Genomic DNA, 19,789 nt, shown 5'->3' on the forward strand with positions numbered 1-19,789 from the left:
CGCCACAATTAGAAATTAAAAAGTAGAGATCCATGACTTTAACTGCAATAGCCAGCAGTATGTAAAAACTCCACGTGTAGAATCAACAGTCAAGTTTGATTTAAACAGAAAGCTCGATATTTAGTTTTTGTTTTACCCAAAATAAAGTTTTTAAATCTTTTCCCTGCAGGTTATTCTGTATGTCTGCTACACATGCTGAAGCCCTACAACATGGCTGTTTCATTAACAGAGCAGATGTAACTACCTGTATCACTTCTACAGTAACAAGTAGATATACCTGCTGCTTGTCTACTGTGTGGAAATGAAGTGATTAGCTCAGATGTTTTCTGTGGCGGCCCCTGATTGGCTCTTTGCGGGCAGAGAGTGGACAGCTTCCATCTTTGGTCTTACAGAGTTCTCCTTAGATATAAATTTTTTAACTTTCTGTCGTTACTTGTATTCAAACCTGAAATAAATCTTGTTTGATTAAGTCTATTAACCATCTATCAGAAAATAGCAAAAAAAAAAATCCCCCTTTTATATTTCCTACTTTTGATTTTGATATTGACCGTCTGTGGAAGGTAAACCTCACAATCCACTCCACCAGCATCGTGCTACAAACAATTCTAGTACATTTAGGATGTAATCCAGCACCTCAGCAACTTTTGTGGTGGTTCAGCTTTGAGGCATTGAACCCAGGAGCTTAAACGCAGCGACCGCAGTAGCACTTAGGAGTGAGTTAGAGGAGTAACAGAAAAAATAAATACATTAAGTGCGCGTCAGTTATCAGGGTCTGCATGTGTTAGTGTGAAGAGTTTGGACTCGATCGGCGAGCAGTAGGCTTAGTTATACAAACAGCAGACACTCAGAGTGTGTGTGTGTGTATGTATGTATGTGTGTACCTGTTTCGATATCTTTGTGGGGTCCAAAAATTGGAACATTACTGTGGGGACCAACAGTCACTTGTGAGGACAAAAGTGACAAAAGTAATTTTTGAGACTCAAAATGTGGTTTATTGTCAGGGTTACATTTATTTTATGGTTAGGTTTAGGCTGAGGGTTAGGCATTCATTTTTGATGGTTGGGGTTCGGCTAAGCGGCTAGGGAAGGCATTATGTCAATTGGATGTCCTCACTAAGATATCAAAACGAGAATGTGTGTGTGAGGCTCTTTCAGGCATCCGTCCAATTCTGGACACACACCAACTGGTTTCTTCAACAAGACTAAGACCCAAATCTAAACACCTCTATTACATAGGATGAATCTTATAACCTGACTTAAGGCGGCTCATTCCTGACCGCCAGAAAGGAAGAGGCTGATTTTTATTATTACTGAGAAAATGTCTCCCTTTTTTTTAACAATGCTCTGTGGTTTAAACAACCTACAGGTATCAAGTTAATGAAAGGCTAGGGGGTTGTTCTAGCGTTTAACAGCAGCGAGAAGACGGCGTGTCAGCTTCCAAACTCTGAGCTCACTGAAAATTTTGCCACAGTAGGTGTAAAACGCTCCCCGGTGTGTGGACGGCTGATATTTACGGTTAAGTTAAAGGAAAGAAAAACAGCCAAAATAAAGTTCTGTGTCATTCAAATGCAAACTACAAATTAGAAGTTCACTAGTGCTTCTGTTTCTGTTTTGTTGCACATGAAGCTGCAGTGGATTTAGTTTAAAAAGCCAGAAATTCTCCTGCTGCTCTCCCCTCTCTACCCAAACAATAAACCTCCTTTCTGACTTTATGGGGCCATAATTTACTAAATTAGCTTTAAGTTTTATTAAATATGACTTGAAACTTGCGATTCAAGGCTCATCAGGAAAGTTGGAGAGTTTAAGCTGGCTGAGTCACTTTTGCAGTCAGTCTAAGTGGCCAATAGAGGAACTGCAGTTTTTTGGTACTTGCACATTAGCATCATGTTTTAGCCCTGCGTGTTGATGCTTACCATGTCTAAAATTCGATGCCTCCTCTGTGTCAAAGTCGGCATGTTGAGTCCCAGAAACCTTCGGATCTCGGACGAGTGGTACACGCGCTTCAGGGTGGCCTGGGACCCGGTGACTGCACCCATCCAGGGATACCGGCTGATCTACACCCCTGCAGGTGAGCCTTAACAAAACCATTGCGGTTAATCAAACATGTTTCTCTGCACACACATTGTGAATAATGTCTTGGTTCCTAAAAGCTGTCACCTGATTTTTACTTCTCTTCAGTTTCTCACTCACTTCTCATTCTCCGCTCTGTGTTTCCAGGCATGAACCAGCCCATCGACTTCTTCGTTGGAGACGTGAGCTCTTACACTCTGACCAACCTGCAGCCTGGAACCACCTACGACGTCAAAGTGCTGGCACAGTACACCAGCGGCGTGAGCGCGCCGCTCATTGGCCAGGGGACGACACGTACGTACAGGAAGCGTAATTAGACGCACAAACTGCTGATTTATTTCAAATGTCGCTCATAATTGTTTCTTAAAAAACTCACTGGACCTTGGCGTCCTCTTGTTAACCCCTCCTGATTTTTCACGTCCAGTCACTTCTGACACTTTAACTTAGGACCAGAGAGAATCCCAGGATTTATCTGATGTCTTTTCAGTTGCTCAGATTTGTTTCTGGCTGACTGAGATTTGGACTTAAAGGCATGTTCACACCTGTTTACTATTTTGTCTGGTTATATTGGCCTCAGGTGTTTGTTAGCTTTTTTTCAAGTTGGCACGATTTGTTTGGACAGTAATTACTCTCAGGTGTGGAACAAAACAGCTACACCAGGAGCCCTGAAAAGAAATGGGCTCATGAAGTGAAATACCAGTCAAGTTTCTCGCTACCTAAAGTTACTCACCTGGTTCCATCAGGCAGTGCAGCTAACAGATTATCAGATGTACTCTTTTTTTGTTTGTTTGTTTTTGTTTTGTTTTGTTTAGCTAAACAGTTCCTGTCTCATAGAGAATCTCTATTTTTCATCAGTTGTTAAAAGAGCTTAAAAAAACATGAATCGTCCGACATATGAACAGCATAAACCTCCACTGTGCTTAAACTCTGATTTTTTTTTTCAGTCTACCTGAACGTAACCAACATTGAGACCTACGCCATCGGCCACGACAAGTTCTGCATCAAGTGGACGCCACACAGAGCGGCCACGTCTTACCGCATTAAACTCAACCCAGCGGACCGTAAGTCACCTCACATCACTTTTTAAATATCATAATCAGCTTTTGTGTGTAATAATAGTAATGTAATAATAATAGCACTTAGACCTTTTCTATGTAAGTCTCTAAATGATCCAAAACCACATGGTTGTGTAACATGTCCTCGGATAGATCACGGAAGAGAACCTGCAGTGATTTTCATCAGAAGTTTCTGATATTTCATTTCTCTGCAGATGCATTAATCTTGTGCTGTGGCTCTATCTGCCAGTGATCCTGATTCAGAGTGACATATTTAAATTGATGCATGTGGTAAAGTGTGCAATAAGACTCCCATCAGATGTCTGAAAACATATCTGCAGATGAGATCATCTCTGCAGATGCTGCAGAGACTGTTTTGACTCAAACATTTTCTTGTAATTTCCTCCCTGAGGCTGTTTAAGTTCAGGCCTATTTTCGGTTATTGATCAAAAAAGATGCAAGTTTTGGCCGAGACTGAAGGCGCCCGACCACCAAGCTTTAACTCCATCTCTGTTTGCAAAGATTACATCCTTTTCAATGACTTTGGAGTGTCCGAGGTCCATCTGGTTCATACTCGCACGTGGAGATAAAGTATCCATGTTTAAATATCGTTATGGTAGTCATTAGGCGTTCGGGCTGCCAGAACAAACACGGGTCTGTTAGCGTGAGGCAGATGGTGGTTAACCGCTACCATAGGAGCCGTCCCAGTGAGACGCAGCAGACGCTCAAGTCAACAAATCAGCCAACTGTTTGTTCTCAAGTGGAAATGCAAACAGCGGTCGGAGCCAGCGGTGAGATGAGGGGGTGGAAAAACGGTGAGCACGGGTCTTCTGCCTCCATGTTTTAACATCCGTGGTAAGAAGAGGAACATGTGGTTCAGACTCTAGGCTATCTGATATCCTGCTGAATAGTCTGAGGGCTTTTATTTTGCCAACGCACTCTCAGCTCGGACCTGAGTGCATCTTTGCTCCCGATGAAAGAGGGCCACCGTTCTGGAGTCGATCTCTCTGAGAGGTGTGCGTGTTTGCACAAATTAATTTACATGATCGATCACAACTTGTTGATGTTACTGGGCATATTCTGAAGATATCTGCAGCAGCGGAGCTGCGGGGAGCGTTGAATCCGACTTACTTGAAGTGCATTTGGGACAGCAAAACGCCCGTGCGATAAACACGATTTGTTTGTTTGCTCTCGCAGAAGCGCTCAGAGTAAATAAGAAATCTTATTATCAATTTATCAGCAGCCGAGACAAGCAGAGAGATAAACATTTCACTGGAAGGGTCAGGGTGCTCTGTGTGTAAAGTAATCTTTCTTCGTTTAGCAACAAAAAGTCCACTAAACTACAGACAACAGTCATGAAGTGTGGTTGGTCAGTGACTATGAGGTCACAAATCCTGCAAGGGCTTTCAGGTAGTTTAAGACGTGCTCAAAGAAACCTTTCCTCTTTTGGAAACTTTCTGCAGTCCTCTGAGGCTCACCCACTGTCTTAAGGTCTTAGCTGGAGCCCATCCCAGCTGTCAGTGGGCAAGAGGTGCAATATTAGGATCAATACCAGGGATCAATAAAGTATTCTGATTCTGATTCTGATTAGAAGTGGTAGACTACCCAACATGTATACTAAAATGTACAGGGATATTAATTTGTAAGTGTTGGTGAAGTGATTGGACGAGACTGCCTTTAACATGGAATTGATTTCAAATACAAACACAGATGGTTTAAAATGGAACTAGAGCCATGAAAATGCTGCAGAATAAACCTCCTTTGTCCCTCATGAGGCTGAAACGGACACAGAGAGTGCCAGCGTCACAAGCCAGCAGGCTTTGGTGTTAATTTACAAGCCAGAAACATAAGCACCTGGGGAAGTAATCTTTGACTCATTAGTAATAATTATTAATGCTGTCATACTCAGGAGATGTATGAAGTGAGTAAAAATCTTAGTTTTCTTCACAGGAAAATTTCAACATGATTCAGGGTCCAAACTGTGTAAAAGTCACTGGTGTGTTTTACAAGGGCATGACGATTCAGCCATCTCGAAAAAACTCGTGACTGAAGAACACGAGTCAGTGTTTCCCTCTGACAGGAACCAATCACACTGAGCCCACAGCACCTGGAAATAAACTCTAAATGAGCCGATCGGGAGGTCGAACCTTATTAAACCTCGATGAAACTTTTGAGCACATTCAGAAAAGTCCATCATTTAATTTAAGACCACTCCACTGTACTGTGATGTGTTTACATGTGTTTTTGATTCCTCTGTAGCATCCAGTAAAGGACAGCATGAAATCACCATTCCCGCCGGCCTGCCTCAGTACTGCTTCGACGGACTCTCTCCCGATGCTCTGTACACCGCAACTGTCTTCGTTCAGACGCCAAATCTGGAAGGCCCAGGAGTCAGCACCAAAGCGAGGACCTGTAAGTACTAAGAAAGTTCTGCAGTGAGGAGGAAAACTCTAGAAAATCGAGAGAATTCTGCCCTTAATAAATGCACAAAAACTAGAGTGTGTTTGAAATGTGACCGGTCTGGTTCACTGCTGTGAAAACGTGAAGTGCAGTATTTTAATCAGAGAATCAAACCAGTGGCAGGAGCACAACTATTAAAAGAGAGGTCGGGTATTTATACCTTGTGGGGACATCTACTTGACATAATGCTTTCCCTAGCCCCTTACCCTGGCCATGAAAAATGAATGCCTAAACCTAACTACAACCGAATTGTAACCCTATCACTAAATCCACATTTTGAGTCTCAAAAATGCCTTGAAACTTGTGGGGACCAGGATATTGGTCCCCACAAAGATATGAATACACACTCACAAACACACACATACACACAATACATGAAACAAACATAAAGAAGAGAACAACAGTGTACTGGAGATAATGAGTCAAATTTAAAGTCAAAATATATAAACTTCAAGACAGCGTGGTCTCGGGCCGGAAAACAGGTGTAGTTTAATCAGGCAGAACATCTGAAGCCTTGAGGTCATTTTTAAAATTGCCTTTCTTTCATTGAATGAGACCGCATCCTGAATTTGGGTCAATCTGAGCAGCGCGACAAACAAGAATAACTTCCTGCACTTTAATAATTAAATTAAAGCATCAGGGTTTTTGATCTGGAAATATAATTTCATCAGTTCTTTAAATAGTGATAAAATACTTTGTGGTCCAAATGTCCTGCGAGTGACATTGTCCACTTCAGCTGTCTCAAGTTTTTTATATTGATGTTTTAACTTATTTATAAAATGCAACAAAAATATTTAACAAATATAAACACTGAATGTAAAGAAGAATGTAAAGTACTGCATGCAGTGCTGCATGTGGCAGTCGTTACATGATTGGCTGGAAAAATCCTTTGTGCCAGGCAGACAGCTCAAAGGTTTTCAAAGTAATCCAACCTGTTTAAGATGTCATCTTATGTTGAAGGGAATATAAATAAAAATGAGTTTAAACTCGCATTAATCTGTCCTTCATGTATTCTTAGTACAAACCAACAGCATCTGCATCACTGACGGAAAAACACATAAAAACACGTCCCAAGTGGATCAGCCCACCTTTCCAAAGAGAACACGATCGTAGTAACAGCTGCGTGGCTCCGACACGCCCACTCACAGTGCAGTCATGGTGTCTGAGACATGAAGCACGATTCCAACTGCGAATTGCATCATCTCGCAGTGCGGCTTCAAAACAATGACTTCATCACGCGCCGTGTTTACACCGATTCTGTATTTATTACAAATATGTTGATAACATTTTTTTTTTTTGTGTTTTTTGTTTTGTTTTGTTTTGTCTCTCACAGTGCAGGAGCCAACTCCAGACCCAACAACCCCGCCTACTCCAACAGCTCCACCCACCATCCCCCCTGGATGGGCAGGTAAGCCTCTAATGACATCCATAATCCATAATCCAACTGAAGGCGAGTTGAATCTGAAATGCATTCTTGTGTTTTGGTTGATGAGACATATTGCAGCCCACAATATGTGGCCAACGACTTGTTTGAAGGTTCAATTTTCACATTGTGGCTACCACCGTGATTTCTTTCTCATTGGTAAACATTTGTGACCCAACGGTTAAAGTTCTTTAATCTTTAATTTAATGCTGATTCTTTATAATCTTTATAAAAACTCACCCTGCATACAGACATCATAGAGGTCGAAATTTTTCAGGTTGTGTACGTGTTTTTTTTCTCCTTTTCTCTAAGGACTTTTGTAGTCTACCTCAAGTGGCCATTAGTGGAACTTCAGTTTCAGCACACCCTTTTAGCTGCTTGGTGTTCCAGGTAGATGGGATGTCTCTCCAGCCTGTTTTTGGGTCTCCTCTCAACTGGGCATGCTCAGAAGAAGCAGCTTTTTTTCAGTGACTGTCTCAGCAAACACCAGCAGCTGTTAACTGTTGCTTTACATGTCAAACATTTCTAGTAAATCCTGTTTTCCCCCAGTCTCACTGCTTCTGCTGACTCTGCTGTTTCATTAGGCCTGCGCGCTGCTTTGCAATCTCAGATGTTTGGAGACTAAAGGTGCATTTTGGAATCTGTCTCCAGAGTCTTTGCCTTTTTTTCCTAATAAAACAATATAAAAAATACAAATAATAATGAATTTTGACAGCAAAAGTTACAAAATCAGAGTTTAGCTTGGGTTAATAAGGTTTCCATCTGTCGGCTTCTCACTGGGCCAATTCTATGTGAATCATCTCCCAATATTTCCCCAAGAAACTCTCCCAGGACTGAACGGATCAAGTCCTTTCATTCAAGCTCGGCCGTGTTTGGAAAATCCTTGACGGTGACTTTGTGAACGCAGAGTCCTCCTGGATCCAACTCGGACTAGCGGTGGATTAATGGCCACCACATGTGGGCCCCGCGGGGGAGCGCGCCCGTTAAGAACCAACAGCTCAGGTGTTGAAAAAGAAAGCGAGTGCAGTCCAGAGAATTTGTTTGTGTCCTTTGGTGCTGTGTGAAAGTTGTTTATAGAGCTCAGAGCAGGCGGAGAAGATAAAGAGGGGTGCATCACATGAGGCCAAGATTCTTTAAAACTTTTCGCCCAATTCGTTTTCATGTGAGAGGAACGCATTAGGGAGAGCTTGGTCCTTATGCAGACCAAATGTTCCCGGTTTTATTTTGCCAGTTTGTTTGTTTTTTTTATCGGTGGGACCCATAATTATCGCGAACGTTTCTATCACGGCATTTGTCTCAGGCGTTTTGTTTTGTTGCACACTATCAGCTGACTTTTTTAATGTGCTCCAGCTTGCTAATTATGCCATGTTATGATGCAACAACTGGCCTGTGGACTCATTGACTCTTTTTTTTTTTTTTTTGCCTCAGTCTGCAAAGGCGCCAAAGCAGATGTGGTGTTCCTCATCGACGGCTCGTGGAGTATCGGCGAGGAGAGCTTCACCAAGGTGGTGCACTTTGTCTCCGACATGATTGCCGCTTTTGATGTCATCGGACCCTCAGGGATGCAGGTTTGTGCTGAAAACACTGACAGTTATTCCCTCTGACAAGGAGGAGTAGTGCACCCGGTGCAGTTCTGTGTTATTTATACAACAGTTACCTCACAGTGATTTATATAGTGAGACCCTGCAATAAAAAGTGCAAAATCTTTGTGAAGTCAAATGGGCCATGCAAGGCCAGCGCAGGCTATAACATGCTCTACCTACTGCACCTCCACTCAGGTAGCTCCCTCACATCAACCACTACTGCACCATTTGCAGTAGTCAGAGCAGCCATCTACTCCGAGCGGTTGACAGTTGAGGGGTGAAAAGGCAGAAAAGGAGAAAATAGAGAGACGAGGAGTAAAAAAGAAACGGTCAGTGTGTCACAGGAAGTCCTCCCCGCAGTCTGAGCTTATAGCAGCATGGCTAAGGGAGGATTCAGAGTCACGTGATCCAGCCCTAACTATATGCTTTTGCAAAAAGGAAAGTTTGAAGCCTAATTATAAAAGTAGAGATAGTGTCTGTCTCCTGAATCCAAACTGGGAGCTGGTTCAACAGAAGAGGGGCCTGAAAGCTAAAGGCTCTGCCTCCTATTCTACTTTTAAATACTCTTAGAACCAGAGAACACAGAGAACACGTACCAAGCCAATGAAATGCAGTTAGCATCTAACTAGCAGTGCATGAAGGTGTCTTAGCTACATGTAAATTAGCATGTCTCATGGAGATGGTGATGCTAAAAAGTCTTTAAGTTAAGATCATTTAGAGGAGACACTCAAAAACTTTTCATAAAATACAAAAGAAATCTGCTTATTTTTCTGATCAGATTCCAAGAAAATAATTAAATAATAAGAAAATAATTCATTCAATAAAATTTCACCTTTTCTGTTTGTCTGAATTAATGAAATCCCCCAAAATCCTGCCAGAAGTTCTCATCTGCACTGAGTAGCAGCTGAACAAGCAAGTATGTGACAGTGCTTGAAACCCAGACCCAAATAAAAATGGCTTAAACTGAGCTGGGGGAGGCAATGCCGTGAATGAAGCTGAGCTCTGCATGTCTCATTAATTCAGAAACCTTTTTTTTCTCTCGAGTGAATGCGTTACACTTCCGTACCCCAGCATCATCCAGTGGTGGTTTTGTTTTTATTTTCACAATGGAAACCTCATGATAAAAGAACTTCACCTCAACAGGAGGCCAGGGGTCTTATAAAACATCCGCCCTAATACGAGAATTCAATCAAGTGTAATCACTAACAGCCGACAACAAGACAAAACAAGAAGGAGGGAGATGCAAATGAAATAAAGGCTATAAAAGCTTTCTTGGCGATGCAGAATTTTTTCCGACCGAGTTTTGCAGGCATTTAAAGAATCGGTGATTATATATAAGCCTGTTCCAGAGAGAGGGAGCTCTGGATTTAAAGGTACATTCATGCTGACAAGTGTGACAGCATCGTATAAAAATATGATTAAAAGCCCGATGTGGTCCAAAACCTCTGTAGCTGTCTTAATTATTTCACACTGACACAAACCTCGTCTTCTTTAAAATCATCCCGGGATGCTATAATGGCTCATATCCCCAATCAGGATAAAATGAACAATCCTTGAGTCTAAGATAGTATTCGTTGGGATTCTTTTGCTTCTATTTGTATTATATTTTAGCCACAGAGCCAAGCATCTGTTTCACTAAATAAGTAAATCCATTAGGTTTATATTATTAGCTTGTTTGACATCCCTTAAGGCAGTTTCTTCTGACAGTCCTCAAAGACTACTTGGCCCATCTGGATGAGAAAACATTTTGTTTGCTGCACAATAAAGCGGATTTTCATTCTCTTACCAAAAATACTAGTTTCTTAATCCATAAAAGATGGTTATGAGAGAAGACTGATTTGTAAGCTGCTCCACTGATTTAAATACTGGTAGATGTATAGAATTGGTCAGTGTATGACTGTGCGAGGGGAGACAGCAGTGCATGTGCATATTTTCTTTAGAGAAGCAAGCGGATATTAGAAACATGTATGTTCTGTGTTGTATAATGATGCTGTAGCCAAATGTCTGTCTGCGATGCATTTGTGGGAGGGGGAAAAAAGCATGTGTAAGTTCTTATCTGAACAACAAAGTCAAACTCGAGCCAATGTCTGGTGGCCAAATAATTTTGTTGGAGGGCCAGTTTTTTCCCTCACTGGCCCATTTACTTTTTAATTTCTTGAGTCATTTCTTTGTCTGTCAAAAAGATTATGCAAAAATGAGATTTCATAAAAGTTTGTGGGGAAGTGAAACAGGAGGAGCCCGTTAAATTCTGGATACAGACAGCTTTCTGTAGGAATTTCAAAATGAACCCCTTAACTGGATGTGTTCTCTGAGTCCCCTTCAAGTTATTCCGTGTTTTTATACATAAAGGCCATCTTAAGCTTGTTTGAAAGTCCTTATTCCCCCGTTGCTGTGCTGCGTAATGCTGTGCGCTGAAGTGTCTGCATTGCTCTCCCATCACGAGTGAAAGTCGGCTGATCGGGTCAATCTTGTAGCTCATAAGTGTTGAACAGTTACTTTTAGTGAGACAGGAAAGACTTCAAAATCAAGTCGACACAAATGACACATCGACATTGGACCAATACTTCTCATTGCTTTAGCACTGTGAGCAAGCTAGATGCACAGTTTCAGTCCATGAAGTTTATAATTCATGTCACTCCCAGTCAGACCAAACTCAGTCTTTGCACTTTGACCACTTTTTGGGGGAAAGTGCACACTGGGCTATGCTGTAGATCAGGGGTGGGGGAATCTCCAGGCCTCAAGGGCCGGTGTCCTGCAGGTTTTAGATGTGTCCTTGATCCAACACAGCTGATTCAAATGGCTATGTTACCTCCTCAACATGCCTTGAAGTTCTCCAGGGACTTGGTAATGAACTAGTCATTTAATTTAGGTGTGTTGACCCAGGGTGATATCTTAAACCTGCAGGACTCAGCCCGTGAGGCCTGGAGTTCCCCACCCATGCTGTAGATTGTGCAGTGATGTATAGTTGCCATAGATGCCATAGATTCCACCCATCCATCCATCTATGCTTATCTGGAGCCAGAGCCTACCCCAGCTGTCAAAGGGTGAGAGGCCGAGCGTACACCCTGGACAGATTAGGAGACTGTCACAGGGTCAACACAGAGACACACAACTATTCACAATCACGTTCACACCTGCTATCAATTTAGAATCACATGTTAACCTAACATTCATGTTCGTGGACTGTGGAGTACCCGAAGAGAACCCACACAGGCATGGGAAGGACATCTGCTGGATTTGAACCCAAGACCTTCTTACTGTGAGCGATGGTACTGCTGTGCTGACCAAGGCTATACATTTAGACTTTTAATCAAACCTAAACAAGAAAACAAACTCCTGCAAATCAATTTGATTATTTTCCTACATGACATTTTTGCAAATATGTATAAGACTACTACTGTATTGAGAAATGTTGAGTAACAAGAAAATATCACAGCTCATATTGTTAAAAGGAGCAATAGTAGCTCAGAGGGTTACACAGTTGCTTCACAGGAAGAAGGTCCGGAGTTCAAACCCTGGTAGGGTGTCTTGTTCTGGAGCTTTGGTTTCTCCCACCAGTAAAAAACATTCTCACAGAAGAGGCTTAATCTCGAGTTTGTCTCCAAAATGTGCCTGTTAAACTTTATTGAACCAGCAAGTCAAAGAGACGGAGCTGAGATATTTGGACGTTTGCAGAGAGGGGATAATGGATGTACTGGACACAGGAAGTTTAATGTGGAACACCACCGAGGAAGTTCATGGATGCAGTGAAGGAGGGTTGATGTGACAGAAAGGATGATAAGTCCCTAATTTTCTCATTATTTTCCACCCAGGTGTCATTTGTGCAGTACAGCGACAACGCTAAGACAGAGTTCAAGCTGAAAGCTTACAAGGACAAAGGCCTCGCCATGGCCGCGCCTTCTTACATTCGTTACCGAGGAGGAAACACCAAAACAGGTTTGATCTCATGCTACAGGCCACAGGTACAGATCCAAACAAGAATCTGCTGATCTGACACAGTTTTCCTCTGAGCAGGAGAGGCGCTGAAACACACTTATGAGAAGGCCTTCTCTCTTGAAAACGGGATGAGGAGAAATGTCCCCAAGGTGGTGGTAGCCATCACTGACGGACGCTCTCAGGATGAGGTGAAGAAGAACGCCGCCAGGCTCCAACACGCAGGTAGATGTCACACAAACGTGTATCTCCATGCGAGTGTGTCCCAGATGAGCTCTGTTACAAACAGCTGTAAACAGACTGTTTACAGACCAAACAGAAGCAGCTGGTTCTCATCAGAATTAATGAAACTGTGCTGGATAGAATTTTCAATAATATTTTGTATCCATTTTTGGGTATTATTACCTGTTTAGACTCTTACTGGAAGAATAAATGAAGCCGATAAGCCAAGAGTCTGTTTGTGTTCTGACTGCCTTGGTTTGTGCCGTCCTCAGGTTACAGCGTCTTTGCCATCGGTGTTGCTGACATGGATTTCATCGAGCTGCAGCAGATTGGCAGCAAACCCAGCGAGAGACACGTTTTCGTTGTGGACGACTTTGACGCTTTCAACACCATCAAAGAAAACCTGATCACCTTCATCTGCGAAACTGCAACTTCCTGTTAGTTTAGAACAAAAAAGACAAACGTTGCTTTAACATGTGTTTCAGTGAATTAATTTCTGTGTGTTTTTGTCCACAGCGTGCCCCTTAATTTTTGTGAATGGATTTACTTCACCTGGTAAATACAAACTTTAGAGAAATTCATGACTTATTCACTGTTCGTCTGGATGAACTTGCAGTTAAAGGCAAGCTCCTGATTGGTTGTTTCAGGCTTCAGGATGCTGGAGGCATTCAACCTGACGGAGAAGACCTACAGTTACATCAAAGGCGTCTCCATGGAACCCGGCTCCTTCAACAGCTACACAGCATACAGACTTCATAAGAACGCCTTCCTGACTCAGCCTACTACGTGAGTCTCACGGGTCACAGGCTTATATGCACCCAAATGTTTCACATTACTCCTCATTTACCTTTGCTCTTTACAGTCTAAAACCTCTTAAGGTTTTGTCACTCATTTTTATTTGAGCACCTTCTCTTTTAACTTTGAGCTCTATTTCATAGACTTTGAAAGCACCGTGGTATAGCCTTTGAGGTCTATACCACGATGCTGGAGAGGACAGTCAGCCTGTTAGTTAAACCTCAGATTCAGGAGGATCAATGGTTTTCGTCCTGGTTGTGAAACGTTGGACCAGCTTTCTATCTTCTCAAAATTGTGTGAGAGTGTGTGGGAGTTTGCCCAACTAGTTTGCATGTGTTTTGTGGACTTGGAGAAGGCATTCGACCACATCTGTCAGGGCATCCTGTGGTGGGCACTTCGGGAGTATGGGGTGACCGACCTATGGCTATGAGCCATTTGTCCGTGTACAACTGTAGTGAGAGCTTAGTTCGCTTTGCTGGTAATAAGTCAGACCCGTTCCCAGTGAGAGTTGGTCTCTGCCAGCCCTGCTCTTTGCCACAAAAAAAGACAGATGGCAGAAGGTTTCCGCTTTCATCGGAATCTGGACTCTGGTCTTCACAGATGATGTTGTGCTTTTGGCCTCATTAGGTGATGAAATAGGGTGGTTTGCAGCCAAGTGTGAAGCAGCTGGGATGAAAATCCGCACCTCTGAAGATGGAGTTCCCACTCTAGGTCAGGGATGAGTAGTTGTTTAAATATCTTGGGGTCTTGTTGACGAGTGACAGCAGAGTGGGTTGGGAGGTTGACAGACGGACTGAAGCAGCGTCTGTGTTGATGTGTTAATCAATGTATTGTGGTGGAGAGGGAGAGCTGAGTGCAAAGCAAAGCTGTCCATTTACCTGTTGATACTGGTGCCTCCTAGGTTAGGGATTTCAAACCTATCCCACCAGAAAAAGGTCCTGGGGCAGATCCAGGATACGCTGGAGAGATTATACTGTACCTCTTGGATGGCTTGGGACTGCCTCAGTGGATCACTCGGATTGTGAAGACACACCTGGAGCCTGAAGTAGAAAGCCCAGCTTAACAAGGAAGCTGATAACAACCATCAGAATACTTGTTATATCTGACTGAAGTTTGAGGTTTTGTGAAACTAGTGTATTGAACGTCCTTCATAGTCTACGGCTCTGTCTGTGCAGTGCTGGGATCAGCAGTGTCCATACCAGTGCTGACTGGTCAGAATGTGTTTGAGTTTTTAATGTGCATTTTAAACTGAATCTTTTCTTTCAAAAATGCGAGTTTCCGAGGTTTTCTGTGACATGGCCTGATTAAGTTACCAGTTTCTGCTGGAGCTTCCCAGAGTTTCTCCAGGTTTGCTGTCTTTTAAATGCTTCCATGTTGTTCTCGTCTCCAACGGGACGAAAGTAACCAGCTGCATTCAAACTGTTTGAGCCCAGCTGTGGGGTCAGACTGAGCTGCAGGTCATGACGGAGAGCAGACTGCCCATAAAACGGCTTTTCAGTTCTTTCTGAAGCTGTTTCACACTGAGCTTCCATCAGGCCACTGAGTGCAGACGCAACCGCAAACTAGACTGTTAAAACTGGCCACCACCCAGCACTGGCGTCCCATACCTAGAATATCACATGCAACAGCAGCGAGATGGAAAACAGCTTGGGTTTTGACTGTTTACCAAAACTGGCTTAACAAAATGTGTAGTGACATCACAGGGACAAATGAGAAACATCCTGCAGCGATGTGAAAAGGAGAGGAAGAAGAGCCAGTGGATGGAAAATTATTAAAATCACTGCTAACAGATAACATGTTATTTTTAAGTTGTGTCTATAATTACTTGGAAATAGCACATTGTTTGTGTTAGTGGATGTTTAATCTAAGAACAAAGATGTGATTGAAATACAGATTGTTTTTATTCAGTAGGTTTTAGATAGTTCCTCACTCTAAAATAGGCTCCAAAATAACTGGAAAAATAAGTAACCTGATCGCAACCTAATAGAGCAGCTTTTGGTTACTGAAGACAAAATTGAATGCAGAGAGACCGACAAACAAGCAGCAACTGAAGGCAGATGCAGTAAAGGCCTGGGCGTGAATCTTGAGGGAGGAAACGCAGCATTTTCTGATGTTCATGGGTTTTATACCTCAGGCAGTCACTGACTGCAAAGTATTAAAAACAATCCTTGTGTTTAAAATCATGTAATCTAGCGTGTTACTTTCCAGCCTCTGTGAAGCTGTTCCTTATATCCTTGAGCCCAAGGCCAGACTTCTGTTTAAGGTTTAAGCTGTGTTTAACCTGTCCTCGCTCTGTCCGGACATTCTCAAATCTAACGCGCTGTTTTGTGTTTTTTCTTCCTTTTTCAGAGACATCCACCCTCTTGGTCTTCCCCACGCCTACACCATCATCATGATGTTCCGCCTCCTGCCTGACACGCCCAAGGAGGCCTTCGACATCTGGCAGGTGTCGAGCAAAGATCACAAACCAGAGACCGGCGTCACCCTTGACCGTAAGTATCGCACTCTGTTCTTATCCTGTGCTGCCTGTGTGAAAACAGAGAAAAGCAGCAAGGAAATGTGTGATGTGGAGCAGCTGTGCCTCACTGCGTCATATCTGATCGCTGACAGGGAAGAGTTTGTAATGTAATGAGCTGGCCGTGCCCTCTGGCTGCTTTGGTCTGAGCTGATCGCAGACTCCCTTCGCCGCACAACTGTTGTGTCATCGAGCAGCTCAGCTGGCTCTCGTAAAGCCTGTATTTCTGTCTGTCAGCAGGATTTCAACAAAAATCCACCAGTGACAAACATTTGTATTCTTGAGTTATTACAATGAATTATAACTGTGCATGATTAAAGGTTTGACATCATGAGAGAAACCTTCTGGCACAAAGTTGCACAACAAAGCACCAACAAAGCGAAAGTTGGTCTTCCTGTTTCCAGTGTTTGTGCTGAGAGAACTTTCTCTTGACAGCTTCACAGAAACTCAAACATATGAAAGTCGTGTCAGTTGTTGTGTTTGGCAGGTTCAGGTAAAGTATTTTGTCACTAATGAAGCTGTGCTAACTCTGTAAGAAACAGACTATATTCACTTTAACTGCCCTGTACTAAAACAGCAAGTTCAACATATCTAGGATATATTTCCTTATCTGGCTTCGTTAAACCTAATCCATCATAATAATAAAAAAATATGAAGAGGTTAGCACATATTTCAGGTTAAATAATGAATGAACTGAAACAGCAGAGCCAGGAGCCATTCTGCCCCCAACTTTTCAAGGTCTGCTAAGGCTACACCCTTAAAAACTCATACTAACAGACAGAGTTGTACTCGTCAAAACAACTGGCTTACACTAGAGGGTAAATCAAGTCTTTGAAATAACTGACACACACACCAAAGTTAAAAATAAGCTACAGCGTTTCAGACAGGATCAGTGTTTTTTGTATCATTAATATATCGCCTGTAGGAGATTGTGACAGTTATGATGACTGAGTGGTCCATCTACATTCATTCTAACTTTTATAATGTTGCTTCTAAAATTCATGGCAGGCTAAAATTCTTAGGACTGCAGGAATTCCCTGGTGCTCCCAATGGGCTGAAAGCAGCACAGTTGCTTTAAGGACATCTAGATGATAAGGAATTACAGCAGTCCAGCCTAGAAGTGCATACAAGGAATAGTTTTGCAGCATCAGTCTGAGAGAGGATGTTTCTAATTTTGGCAATATTACACAGATGAAAAAATGTCGACCAAGATCAAATCCAAGAGATCTGATCAAGATGAGAGTTGAATTACACATCCTGGTCAAAAAGAAGTGGAACTGGAAGCTATCAGTAATGTATCTGATTAGACGTGCTTCAGAGATTTGAGCGGTGGCAACTGAGATAAAATATCTGGTTAGACAGACAGATTTTTGGGACAAACACGAAAAAAGTTCAGTTTTGTCTGAGTTTAAAAGTGGAAAATTACAGGTAATCCAGGCCTTTGTGTCTTTAAGACATGCCTGTAGTGATGTGTCATCTGTTTTCATAGATACATAAAATGGGGTGTCATTTGTATAGAAATGAACGTGAGTGTGAATGACTGTTTCTTGATGAGTCCAGTTGAAAAGCTCGAGCAGATTTCTTTTGAGACTGAACCTGAGTATTCCTACAACTTAATTCTAATATAATTTATTCTTCTGTCCCTGCTCAGCATCCAGCCAGACCGTTTCATTCTACAACAAAGACGAAAGCGGCGAGCTACAGAGAGTCACATTTGACACGAGGGAAGTGAAGAAGATCTTCCATGGAAGCTTCCACAAGGTAAGCAGAAGTCATTAATCTTTCAGTGGAGACTGTCCACATGTGAATTCTAACATATTGCATATTTAAATTGAGGAGAATGAAGCCAAGATTGTCTTTAATGTTTGAGTTATGTAACTTTTTTTGGTCCGTGGCTTGACTGAGGCTTGACACATGAATCGAAGCGCTCCTCTTTGATCTCGCTGGACTTCTCGAGGTCATACAGAACCCGCACATGCCTAAGATTCCAAATATGCTGTATATTACAGCCAGAGCACCTCACATGCAAACTGCAGACGTGTTCCTGAGGAGTTATGTTGGCTCACATGAACAGATGGTCCTCTGCAGGTTGTAAAACGCAGAGCAGCAACTGCTTGTGATTACACGCACTTCAAACATGGTTGCCATCTGCATCTCCTGGATGTTATAAAATGATCAATAGACAGCCTGACATGAGCTGAGCAGGTCTGATTAGGTGGAGGTATGATGTAGCTTTGTATGTGGGATGGTTTGCTATTCAATCTTTAAAACTCCTTTGAAAACAAATGAGATCATTCATGAGGATCTTCTCCTGTGGCTCTTAAGTAACTGTTATTTTCATCTTTGAGATTATGTTTTTTTGCAGTTTGAGTTACACACACTGCTTTTGCCTCAAGCTAAACATTAAAAAGACAACTCCTCAAAAGCTAACAAAATGTGCTGGCTCAGAAAAATGTCCATCAATTAGTCAATGAAATGGGAGAAGTCATCTTTCTCCAACACGTTCTCACTCCCAAAGCGTAACATTTTACGCTAGGTGACAAATCGTCACCATATTACGTTTTCGGCTACCCACCACGTTCCTAAATGACGACCTCGGAAAAAAGAGGAAATATGAGAACCGTCTGGACTCCATCTACACATGTTCGCTCTTTTTCTTCAAATCACTCAGAAACACGCTATTTAACATCATTAAAGTCCTGGTTAAGATCAGGAATAAGGTTATGGTCAGGGCTAGGGATAAGGTTAGGTTTAGGGCTGGAATACAGGGCTGGAACGTCTATTACCGCGGGAGCGTCATTGCACTGGATTCGCCGCGTACCATAAGAACGCCGAAGGTCTCCTTTCGCGTTCCTCAGGAACGCCGCGGGACGTGACAAAACGTCGACATGTTACGCCTCGGGAGTGAGAACGGGCTGCTTTCTCCCACTGAAAATGCTACATACGTGTAAACAGAAAGAACTTTCTCAGACTTCCTTTCCTGGACAATCGAGCATCCAACCACTCAGCAGGCTGTTGGATTTGGGCTTCTGAACTTACTCATTACTGAAATAACAGGACTGCAGGTGAATTCTAGCTCAACCAATAACTTGTAAAGAACGTTTCAAACAACAACCAAGGAAAAATCTCGGTGGTGGTGGAGGAGAGAGCATGTTTGATTGTGTGTAGATGAACTTTGACAGCCAATCAGAGAAGAGAGAGTAGATTAAATACGTAGGTTGTAGATGAAAAGAAAAAAATGCAGTAACCGGATGATTGATGTGCCAGCACATGTACGATACATACATACACTTGTAACACTGCTCAGAAAATGTTGGTTTTTGGTTGATCATTGTCAGTTTTGTACTGGTGTATAACTGTTGTATAACTGTAAGAGAGTTGATAAGAAATGCCACCAGCTGTATTTGTTAATATCGTGAGGTTCAGCCTTCTGTGGTGACTACAATGCCTTTTATGTACAGCATTTTTAGATATATCTGTATCTGCAAATTTTCACCGCAGAATAATCATGACGTAATCGACTGATCTGGCACATCTGGTCTGAGAATCCCGCGAGACAAAAGCCAGTCCGGCTGGATTGTCTGGCTCTCTTTTCCTTCTGGCTCATCCTAATCAGTGGATGTCTACACTTGCACACGAGGAGGCAGTTTAAAATCACAAACAGAACAAAGAACAAAGCACATGCTCCCAACAAACTTTACACAGACACGCACCCAATCTGAAAATTTAAAGCA

General features: G+C 42.5%; 1 protein-coding gene across 4 annotated transcripts in view; it reads left to right on the forward strand.

The window, feature by feature from the left end:
- The window catches only part of col12a1b (collagen, type XII, alpha 1b), a 150,681-nt gene that overhangs the window by 101,924 nt on the left and 28,968 nt on the right, over positions 1-19,789 (forward strand). For all 4 annotated transcript variants that reach the window (XM_026194793.2, XM_080289842.1, XM_026194795.2 and 1 more), the window contains 13 exons: positions 1,948-2,067; positions 2,217-2,363; positions 3,014-3,130; positions 5,384-5,536; positions 6,918-6,992; positions 8,436-8,575; positions 12,403-12,526; positions 12,605-12,748; positions 13,018-13,182; positions 13,262-13,300; positions 13,393-13,531; positions 15,890-16,032; positions 17,707-17,816. In XM_026194793.2, the coding sequence (XP_026050578.2) occupies positions 1,948-2,067; positions 2,217-2,363; positions 3,014-3,130; positions 5,384-5,536; positions 6,918-6,992; positions 8,436-8,575; positions 12,403-12,526; positions 12,605-12,748; positions 13,018-13,182; positions 13,262-13,300; positions 13,393-13,531; positions 15,890-16,032; positions 17,707-17,816 (1,616 nt within the window). The remainder of the gene's footprint in view (positions 1-1,947; positions 2,068-2,216; positions 2,364-3,013; positions 3,131-5,383; positions 5,537-6,917; positions 6,993-8,435; positions 8,576-12,402; positions 12,527-12,604; positions 12,749-13,017; positions 13,183-13,261; positions 13,301-13,392; positions 13,532-15,889; positions 16,033-17,706; positions 17,817-19,789) is intronic.

Source organism: Astatotilapia calliptera, chromosome 15 (genome assembly GCF_964374335.1).
Source record: "Astatotilapia calliptera chromosome 15, fAstCal68.1, whole genome shotgun sequence".
Taxonomy (NCBI): domain Eukaryota; kingdom Metazoa; phylum Chordata; class Actinopteri; order Cichliformes; family Cichlidae; genus Astatotilapia; species Astatotilapia calliptera.